We start from the raw sequence: 11487 nt of genomic DNA on the forward strand, positions 1-11487 counted from the left end.
GTTAACAAAGCTTTAGCATACAGTAAGCCTTTGTGTAAGTCACTCTACACAGTGAATCACACAGACACACCTGTGTGACTTCTGATCCATCCTGCCTGCCTACGCATACTGTTTATTTAAAAAAATTAGCCATTGCAGGCTATAAAACCATATTATACAAAAAGTTGTACTGTGACATAAAGACAAAAGTAAGAGCTTCATTCAGTTTCACTGGAGTCAATGGGGTATACACAGACAGTTTCCAGAAAGGATTTTTTATAAAGTAAACTTCACATACAGAGCTTTGCAACTTCAAACCCCCTCTATCTGGAATCCTGAAAACCAAACTTAAATAAATATTTATGCTAAAAAAAGTGGTAGTTTTCACATCTGAGTTAGTAGTAGTAGTATGTACTTATTGAATCTTTACTTATATGCTGTATAGTACATATTTTGACTGTAATTAGTGATTACAGGACGTTATTTAAATGTAGTAAATGTACTGAATGTACCGTCCACTACTGAATCTGCACACCAGAGAAAGTAAAATAACCACATCATCAGCAAAGGTTACTAAAGGTCAATTACATTGGTAGATTCCACACACAAAAACTGGAATACGTAATTTTTAATTAATATGCCATGCACAATAACTGAGTCCAAATCAGAACCAGCGTGAGTTCACAACACCACACACACACACACACACACACACACACACACACACACACACACACAGCAGCTGTAGATCAATTCAGTTCAAACCAGTTTTATTTATATACCTTACCTCAAAGGTAAGGTAATATTGCAAGGTAACGACCCTACAATAATACAGAGAAATCCCCAACAACTGCACAAGCCCCTATGATCAAGTACTTGCAACAGTGGGAGGGAAAAACTCCCATTTAACGGGAAGAAACCTCCGGCAGGACCAGGCTCAGAGAGGGGCGGCCACCTGGTCTGACCAGTTTGGAGTGAGGTTGAAGAAGATAGGACATTGGACACAATGTGTAGGAGAGCCAGAGATTAAGAATACCTAATGATAGGGAGTGAAAACAGGTGAATGAGCTTTGTCAAAATGACAAGTTTTAAGGCAAATCTTAAAAGTAGAGAGGGTGTCTGTCTTCTGAATCCAAACTGGGAGCTGGCTCCATAGAAGAGGGGCCTGAAAGCTGAAGAGTCTTCCTTTAATTCTGCATTTAAATATCCTAGGAAGTACCTACAAGTGCTCTGCTGTTTATCTTTTGTACAGTGCTCAGTCTGGGCAGCACACACCTCAATACTGCATTCAGCATGTTTTCAGTGACCGCCAGCTAACCTGCTGCTTCTGCATAAACAGAGACTGATATGTACAATATGTGTTCTGCACAGCCTTCCCTAGCACGGCACCCTGAACCACCTACCCTGTCTCTCCTCCCATAGCTGAGCTGAGCCAAGAACCACATCCCGTACCCACAAACTAGCTTTTTATTGAGAGATTTAGCAAGTTTGCACCAAAGAAAGAAACAAAGAGAGAGGAAGCAGACAGTCATGCATTAGATGTGGAAAGCTGCTGGGAATAGGAGTTATTGTTCCTGTGTATTCACAGTACAATACAGAATGACCACACTACCAAAATGTGCAAACTCAAAGTTAAAACACGTTAAAACATGATTCACTTTCCAGCACACCAACCACACCCATTCTGGATAGATACCAATTAAAATACTCATTTACAGGTCTACTTAATCTGCAGCTAGCTGTACCATGAACGTTTTCTTCAACATATCTTTATTTTTTTCTACCTACGATAAAGATAATGGCAATCCCACAAAAGTACTACTGATTCGTCACTTCTCTGGGAAATATTGTCACCATTCCCAGAAAGCCCCTCTGACATCAGGGTGTGAACAGGATAAAGGTTTAAAGTTCGTGGAGGTTGTCTAAACTCTTTTTCATTCTCAATGAAATGAGCATAATTAAGAAATATATTTAGATGTTTTCTCCCCCTCCTTCTGGCCACAAGCAATTTAAAGCTATGTTATCATTCTACATGTCTTGATAGTAATATAACAGTAAAACAGGGAAACTTAACCTTTTACTTGTTGTCATTGAATATAATTTACAAGTACCCACACTTACTGGTTTAAGCTACAAATTTATATTTGTATTTCATTTGAATGTGCTTTCTATCTTACATTCCCACACATTTACACACCGATTAACACATCAAGAGTAACCCAAGGTTCAATATCTTTCCCAAGGATACTTTGGTACACAGACTGGAGCAGCCAGGGATTGGAGCATCAACCTCCAGATTAGTAGATGACTTTTTTTGGCTGTAGCATTATAGTTTGCCCTTATTTTGTAAAATACTCTCTTGTGCTGCCAGTTCACCTAGTCCATATTTGTGATTAGTAACACCTTCCCTCTCACATGAATGTGCTCATAACTGGAATGGGTAAGCCTGACTTTATGACCACCAACTCATGATTGCTTAGCATGAATGATGTAAGCGTACAAGTGAAAAAAGATAAGGAAAAGATATTGTGAAATATCCTGAATAGTGGTAAGAGCCATGGGTCTTACTCACATTCTTCCCATATTAGCTTGTTGAAATTAAGCTGCATTAAGCATGAATAGTTTTTTTAATTGGGACAAAAGAGTTAAACATTCACACACCATGAAAAAAAACCCTCTAGCATAACATACATAATACAGACTTATAAACATGAAACGTAAATATTAAACTGGCTTGATAACAGAGGCAACAGGGCCACAAGTGTGTCACAAAATCTGATCCACATGGTAAGAGTATGCAGAGCACATCTGCTGGCTGTTAACCTCTCATCAGACTGGTTATTGCGTCCTGTCTGATTCCCAGTGTTTCTATGCTGCAAATCGAGATTTTCAAGGATAATTCCGATACTAAAATATTGTGAAATAACATTGCATTCTTCACCAAGCTGAAAATCTACCTCGCAGTGTATATAAGACTAAACCAGGGGTGTCAGACTCTTTTTACATCGTTGGCCATATACAGCCCACTTTGATCTTAGTGGGCCAGACCAGTAAAAGTGTCCTTTCTGTTACTGTACAGAAGTTTATTTCCACATTTAATCCTGGCGATATCCTAATATAAGAAAAAGGTGCAATTAAATCTGTATGTTGTTTTGTACTTGACAGAGAAATGCTGCAGTACTAAATGAAAGAAATCTGCATGATTCGTTGGTTTTAAATTGTAAGAAATAAATGTGTAAAACTGCAGAAAAAGTTCTGGTAGCTCATTGTCCAGACTGCCCTGTAATTATATAACTGTTATTAATGAGTTTTTTCTTCTTTTACCTATAGTTGCAATAATCACGCAGTAATTTCTATAATAGAAAAAAAAACCCAGAAACTTAGTCCAGTGGGCTTGATTGGAGTGTTTGTTCGCCCGATTCTGGCCCCCGACCTTTATTTTTGACACCCCTGATTTAGACTATAGTTTGAAGAGATATTACACAGATTTACATTTAAAAAAAAAAGTGAACTCTGCTTTATCAGCAAGTTTTACGCTAGTTGCCACTCAGGTAGATGGGTGGGGTTTTGTCTTGGTAAGATCACCATGCAATCTTTGAACAGCATTAAAAAAAAAAAAAAACATAAATTAAATAAACACACGTGAAAAACGTGAATGGGAGTTTTGTGTGGTACCGACAGCACAGTGTGGTGTCCTACAGGTTGTACAAACACGTCCATAGCTCTGTCCAACTGCATTTTTGTTTCTTCCTCAGTATAATACCGTGTTTTGTCACCATCAGTGAATCGCCCATTCACGCGTTCCACCCACCCACACTGAAGCCTGTCCTGTCACACCACACTGTGCGCTCGGTATAAATGAGCAGCGGTCAGCCTGCGGATCCCCTCACCGTTTCTAGGATATTTTGGGGAAATTTTGCCTTCCTTTACGTTTTGCTTTCACTTTCCCTGTTTATGTGCGAGCAAACCGTACTTCAGCCGCAGGAACATCCGGTAATGTAAAAACTCCTGCTTTCGTAACAGCAACGCACATCGAGCAACGAGCTGTATTTGTATTTGAGATGCGTATTCACGTCTGCTAAAGTTGACGTGTGACGGTTTAAATCCCGGTAACTTGCCTTATACGTTTATCCCGTGTTTTACATTCAGCTGCTTCTTGAATTTGCTCTATGTTCCTGTAGTGACGGTTTAGGGTGTTTAAAATGTAAAGGTTCATGTGCATTGCGGATTGTGTTACATGACAAAATGCGTATAGTACATTATTTATTTTTAGTTTTGTTGCACTTTACAGGAAAACCGTACGTCGTCAGCCATGTCCGCCGTCAGCAGCTCAAACACGGCCTTTGCCTTGGAGCTGTTCCGCACTCTGAGCCAGGCAAACTCTGCCGGGAACATCTTTATCTCTCCTCTGAGCATCAGCTCAGCCCTGGCCATGGTCTACCTGGGAGCTAAAGGAGACACTGCAGCTCAGATGGCTCAGGTCAGCTCACTGTCACTTGTTACCTGCACTGCATTTTTGCACCACTTTTAGTAGTCTTAAATAAAGTAGTGATACATTATGAGAGTTTTTTTTTAATAAAAAATATCTTGTGACTTCTGCACTTAGTCTATCAGTATTGGCCCAAATACCCGCCTAACCATAAACTGAAAGGTGTGTCCTGGGAGAGGCACTGAAACAGCATCTGGACTTTGACCTCAATAAACGCCTCTCAACGAGATATCTATTGTTTGCTTAAAAAACAGAACACTGTAAAAGAAAAACTGGCAGGTGAACATTAAGTTCAGTTTAAAAAAACAGTTTGGTTTTGACAGCTTTAATCCATAGTTATAAATCCTTGCTTGTCCTTTACTTAGAATAATGACTTTTATACTGGGAGAGTTTCATCTAATATAGTTTAATCTCCAGTGTGACAGGCAGCAGGCTAATGAATGAATGATATTAGTATCAGTTTCACAATTTGGATTAGAAACCTCAATTTAAAAAAATTGCAAAGAAGATGATTAACTTCCAAATGAGATTAATGTGTGTAACAACAGCACAAACAAATCATGGGTTATTTCTGGAGACTCTTCCTGCATTGAAGTACTCCCTGAATAGAATGGAGTACATGGATACAAATCTTGAAAGATTGACGTACATATTCGTGTACGTCAATCACCAAGGGCCATTAGCGTGCTGCCTGCTGTAACCCATAATTTCCTTCGGGATTAAGAAAGTATTCTGATTCTGATGTCACATAAAAATAGAAGCTTCAAAAGCGCCTTACTCAGTGGTTAAAATGGGACAGTGTTTTTTGTTTATCTATGTTTTTATTTATTTATTTATTTGGCCACAACTGTGGAATGAGAGCAGATCTGCATAAGTTGTGGTTGTGGTACTTCACCATCTAGCTAGCAATACTGGAAAGGAGCAAGCATAAAGGGAGTGATGTTTTTTGAGTGGCAGGTAGTCTTAAAGGCAAGGTTTCTATCAGCTCAATAAATATCAGCAAACACACAAACTGTTTGTGTGGAGTTTGTCTCACAGTGTGTTGTTAGCTAAAGGTCCAGCTGCTGAATTTCACAGAGGGAGAACAGAAAGAGAGCTAACTGTTTTGTTTTGTTTTGATGATATTGTGAAACATGCTGCTAATCAAACTGAGGTAGATGACCTGTGTTATTTAAAGACTACATTACAATACTCTGCAGTTTGGTGCAAGATAAACAGGTTAGACTGCAGTACAGCATTGTGTTTGACGAGTGCACAGTGACAATCGTGCAGAGTATAGCAGAGATCAATTTGAAGTTCAGCTGATGATGCTTAAATTTTTCTAACTGAATTCCACCTTCATTCCAGTTTTTTACTGTCTAGTATAAAGACAACATAAACAGTGTACTGCCAGTGTAGAGGATGGAAGTCAGCCAGCAGAACTTCTGCTGACATGTTGTTGAATTTGGTTGTGTAAATCCACAACGAGCAGTAAACCTCAGAGCAACAGGAGCCCAGATCAGCTGATCACAGCTCGTACATTAAGAAAATCTAAAACTCACAATAGAAATTATTGTGAGTTGAGATTCTTTCCCCCACGCTGAGCTACTGTGACCGATTTTAGGGTTCCCTCATCTTTCTGTATCCCAGTTTTCTCATTCTTCTTTCAAAAGTCTTGCTTCTGTTTTTATTTTGGTTAAATAAAATGTTTTTTCAAAGTGCACCATGTGAACATTAATTTTTATCACTTGGTTGAAGGCTGAGCGTAGGGTGTCCTTCCAAGACTGCTCCAGTAGAAACTTTTCCAGGAGTGAATAACTCAAGCCGGCAGCGCCACACGACCCCGCATCACCACTTAGCGCAGCACAGACGCTACAGGTTATTATACCCTGGCCAATCTGTCCCCAGAATTAAGGGATCTGTCAGCTGTGGGTTAACTCCATCCTTTACTCTGTGTGTTTTGCCCTTGTATTTAATTTGCAGCTGCACTATGGAATGTTCATGTATGTCCCCATGCACACAGCTAACCTCCACCCACTCTGCCTCCAACAATTCCCTGGTTCGAATCAGTGTTTGGTGAACCAGGGTCTGCGTGCAGCCCATGTCCACCAAGGCCTGGTGTATACCCCCTTGACACCTTACTGGTATGCTGTATGCCCCTCTCAGATCAAGGGGAGGGTGTGTAGCCACCAGGACCTGTGGAGAAAAAGCAGAGGGAAGCGGGTTAGTGCCTCTCTAGGCCACTTCCTGGGCCTGCCCCGGCAAAGGTGTTGGACGTTTATAGGTGTTTTATTGAGATTGGGGGGGGGTGACCCACTTTGTTCGCGCAGCTTTTCAGATGCCTTCTCCATTCAGCACTCCACATGGCTTCCTACTCCAGTCCCAGCAACATCCTTAAAAGGAGAGACATGATTTGATGATGGTCAGGCAGGTGTGTGAGTCAGCCTCTCCTGACACCACACCCTGAACCCACTGCTCCACCCCTCCCCTGCAGCTAAACCACAAAAATTTAGCTGCAATAAGAATTTTTGGAAACTGGGACAGTGGTCAAGCACATGAATAATAAACTCTAGCATAACACATCATAATAGCCTCTTATAGACATGAAAAGTAAATATTAAATATATTAACAGTATAAAAGAGATTCACAGTAAGGGTTATTATTAAACATGATACTGAAAGAATAAATCGTTACATTAGGGTCGCTCAGGCTCAGTGTCACGTCCTTTCAGTCTTTGTCTTCAATGCCACACAGGCCCTCTCATTCAGCTCAGGTGAAGGCGTCCATGCAGACTTCCAGAAACTGAACGCTGACATCAACTCACCGTCTGCATCCTACATCCTGAAACTAGCCAACCGTCTTTATGGAGAAAACACTGCCCACTTCCTCCCAGTGAGTGTCCTCATCAATTATTCTCTTCATAAAGTTCTTCATTACAAAGACTGGATTAATAAACAGATGTCTGCTCTCTGCAGGACTTCCTTGAAGCCACACAGAAGTACTACCAGGCAGACCTGAAGGCTGTGGACTTCATCGGAGCTCCAGAGGCGTGCAGAGCAGAGATCAACAGCTGGGTCGAGCAGCAGACAGAAAGTGAGAGTGTGCATCTTCCACAGCCTGAACAGCAGAGAATCATTTTAGCATCCTCTGTGGATTATAATGAAATATTGTTGTTTCTGTATTTCCTGTCAGATAAGATAAAAGACCTTCTGAAGCCAGGAACAGTACGCTCAAATACCAGACTGGCTTTGGTCAATGCTATCTACTTCAAGGGCAACTGGAGGAACCCATTTGATGAGGAAAACACCAAAGAGATGCCCTTTAAAGTCAAACAGGTAAAAATTAAATGTAATCCTGTTCTAAGTATGGGACATACAGTTTAAACAGAGAAAGCAATTTAACTCAAGTAAGATGGATTTCTTGTGTTTGCTGTTTGTCAGAATGAGACCGTACCAGTCCAGATGATGTACCAGATGAAGAAGCTTCCCTACAACTACATTCATGACCATGGTCTGCAGATTCTAGAGTTGCCCTACGTGAATGAGGAGCTCAGCATGTTTGTTCTTCTACCTGCAGAGTCCTCAGACGGCTCAGACCCTCTGCTGAAGGTAAAGAACTACCTATAAAGAAAAGTCAGCGTTTTGCTTTATTATCAAAGTTTAATGACTATAGAGTTTACCAAGTAGCTCTCAGGTAATGTTTTTTACAATGTTAAAATTTAACAACAAAGATGCCATAAAATGTATTAACTGTGTTCCAGCTGGAGAATGAGCTAACACAGGAGAGGCTGAATGAATGGACCGACAGGAAAAACATGGATGTTGATTCAGAAGTTCTTGTTCACCTGCCAAAGTTTAAGCTGGAGGAAGACTACGAGCTGAATGATCCTCTGGCTAAACTGGGTATGAAGAATGTGTTCTGTGCAGGAAGCGCTGACCTGTCTGGCATGAACGGTGAAGGGGGGCTCTTCCTGTCTACGGTGGCCCACAAGGCCTTTGTGGAGGTGAACGAGGAGGGCACAGAGGCTGCTGCAGCCACAGCTGGAATGGTAGCATTCTGCATGTTGAGGGAGGAACACTTCAGAGCAGATCACCCCTTCCTCTTCTTTATCAGACACAATAAGACCAAGTCCATCCTGTTCTTTGGCAGATTCTCATCTCCTCAGTAGAGGAAAAGGATGGTTCAAATTAAAATAAAACATCTTAAAAACAATATAAATGAAGCCTTTATTTTGTGATGTTGAGTTAATTAAGGAATTGTATTTTGCTTTATTCGTGAATAAAGTTTGATTATTTTACATTAATTCATTCTTAATTAAGTTGGGTTTTTGTTGGAGGGGTTAATATTGGAAACAATGGCTGTAGAAATGAATGTAGAAATTAAGGCTTTTAATCGGTCCAGTCTTTTTTTAGTTTATTTTGAACAGAATGGTATTGTGGCACAGATTGCATCTACACAGCTTCTCAGTTGCACACAGTTCTGTATTTATAAAAACACTGTTCACTCTGCTTCTCAAACAAGTCACAAGTCTGGCTCTTGTTTTACTTTTTTACTACAAGGATACTATAGAACACACTAAAGATCAGTACGGGATTAAAACTACTTGTAAAATGAACAGAATTGTCTGTGTTGTCCCCTAGACCAGAAAACATAACCTTTTTCATATTTTTGTTGCTCACAGCATTTCTGCTGAAAATCATAAACCTTATGACTTTCTAGTCACCCTTTTTGTCCCTAAAAGCCCATTTGGTTTTGCTGAGTGTCCATCATGGAGTGGCTCTTTAGCTAAAAGGTGTGGACCGTGTCAAGTCCAGGTGTTTTTAGCTCTTTATGCCTCAGACTCCTTGTTGAAGTCTCGATATGTGATATAGATTAGTTTTGTTCAGCTATTAAAACCATTAGCCATTTGATGCTGGTGTTGTGTGATGCTTCTTTCTAACAGACATCTCTCCAGTTTTGCTCAGTCTTCGAAAAACATATCATTTATTCTCTAAAAAAAAGAAAAGGTCATAAAGGTCATAAGAACCTTATTTATCCCAAACGGAAATGTAATGTCTGACATAGCTCATCTGCTATTTTCATGAAAAATAAAATGCCTGATGGCTGTGGGTGTGAATGATTTTAGAGAGAGAGGAGTCTTCCAGTACTGATGTTCTTTGTTTGATGAAGTTGCTGCAAAGTGGCTGATCAGAGTTATTAAGGATGGCTCTTTAGTGTGCATATTCTATTGTTCTAGACCAGCAGACAGAGTTCTGACAATTTTTTTTTATTATTATTAGATTATAAAGCCTCACTTATGGACATATTGCACTTCTTTTTTTAACCCAGGACCTGACTGAGTTACGGCCATAGCCAACTAACTCTTAATAACAAGCTGCCAACAAGCCAACTCCCTCTGGGCTTTTAGATCTAGCAAAGTATCTCCAGGGCTAAAGACTAATGGGATAATGTTGCAGTGACATATAAGGTTTATTGGTTTCTGAGTCTGGTAGTGGCAATCTTATCTCAAGACCTCACAGTAGAGCACTTCACTTCCAGACTGCAGGCTTACTTGTGGTTCCTAGGATATTTAAAAGTAGAATCGGAGGCAGAGCCTCCCGCTTCCAGGCTCCTCCTCTGTGAATCCAGCTTCTAACTTGGATTCAGGAGACAGACACCCTTTCTACTTTTATGTTTAGGTTTAAAACCTTACTGTTTGACAAAGCATATTGTTAAGGCTGGATCAGATGACCCTGAATCCTCCCTTGGTAATGCAGCAGTTAGCCCTAGGCTGCTGCGGGCTTCCCATAATGCACTGATTTTTTCTTCTTCGCTCACCTTTTTGACTCACTATGTGTTAGTGAGCGGTTTTAATTTAATCAATTAATTATGTTTTAATTAAACTACTTTGGGTTGTGGGGATGTCTCGGCATTCAGTTATGCAGGCACACGTGTTCTTAAAGCAATTCTTTGTCTTGCGTGAATGAGCGGAAGCGTTTTGTTTTCACCCTTGTCACAGCAACCCTCGACAAAGCCTGAAATCACACACTGGCTTTTTGTATTTACATCTAGCCAGAAAAAGTGTTACAAATTGTGTTTCTGTTTCTAACAGTGTTTCACTAGTCATTTTGTTTAAAAAACGGCGCACATTGGGATTTCTTCTGTATGAGAAAATTCATGACTGTTCATAAGAGTTTTAACCAGGCCTCATTTCACGGATCTATGGGGCTTCTCATCACTAGCCAATTCATCATTTTATTTAAATATCTGAATTTTGGGAATAGTGATCCAAGAGCTTGCTGGTTTTTAACGAGCCAGTTTGCCACATCCCCTTCGGCCGCCCTTCCAAGGCCCTGAGAAGTTACCCGAACCACTATGATTTCTGCTTACAGCTTAGAATCTCAGTTCTAAATGAAATTAAAAATGTTTTTGTAAGTATGGCTAATGTATACTTTGACTTCTAAGGCATACACACACACACACACGAACAACAACAGCACAGAAGAAGAAGAGGGGGTAGTTTACTACGCATCATAAAAAAACGCAATCATTAATCTTCCAACTGTATCTTTCTGTTCTGAATTTAGAGTCCTTGTTTGTTTACTGAGCCGTACTTTGGGAGTCATACTGTTGTGATACTGGGGAGAAAAGGGTAAGGTGTGAGAGACTAAACCATTACATACAAAACTTCAAAAATCTAAAGAGTGTGTGAGGCTGTTAGCTGTGTTGTCCAGCAATAAACTTATCTACAATGTGTTAGTAAAGAGTGACTTGTACTTCTGTCCCATTAAGCTATGATTTAAAAAGTTCCACTGCAATCTATAAAAGGAATCTGGATTTAAATAGAACATAGTAGTGTTGGATTAAGTGTAGGAAACACTAGTATAAGGTGTCTATGGAACAAATCTCCTTCAACGTTCACAATGACCAAAGTGGATGACTACAGACATTTCTCTCAGTCAACTGATTATGTTTAGGGAAAAAGCAGCTAAATACACTGAGATTGCTCCACATTTTAGTGAGTTAACTCTGGATGTCTGTGGGATTTGTCAACTTGGGG

General features: G+C 40.1%; 1 protein-coding gene across 1 annotated transcript; it reads left to right on the forward strand.

Moving 5' to 3' along the window:
- The first annotated feature begins 3798 nt into the window (after positions 1-3798).
- Positions 3799-9358, forward strand: LOC134615771 (leukocyte elastase inhibitor-like). Its single transcript, XM_063460409.1, has 7 exons — positions 3799-3972; positions 4271-4459; positions 7203-7340; positions 7424-7541; positions 7641-7783; positions 7889-8056; positions 8209-9358. The coding sequence occupies exons 1-7, from the start codon at positions 3838-3840 to the stop codon at positions 8614-8616; spliced, it is 1299 nt and encodes a 432-aa protein (XP_063316479.1). The 5' UTR covers positions 3799-3837; the 3' UTR covers positions 8617-9358.
- The last annotated feature ends 2129 nt before the right edge of the window (positions 9359-11487 follow it).

This window comes from Pelmatolapia mariae, linkage group LG17 (assembly GCF_036321145.2).
Source record: "Pelmatolapia mariae isolate MD_Pm_ZW linkage group LG17, Pm_UMD_F_2, whole genome shotgun sequence".
Taxonomy (NCBI): Eukaryota; Metazoa; Chordata; class Actinopteri; order Cichliformes; family Cichlidae; genus Pelmatolapia; species Pelmatolapia mariae.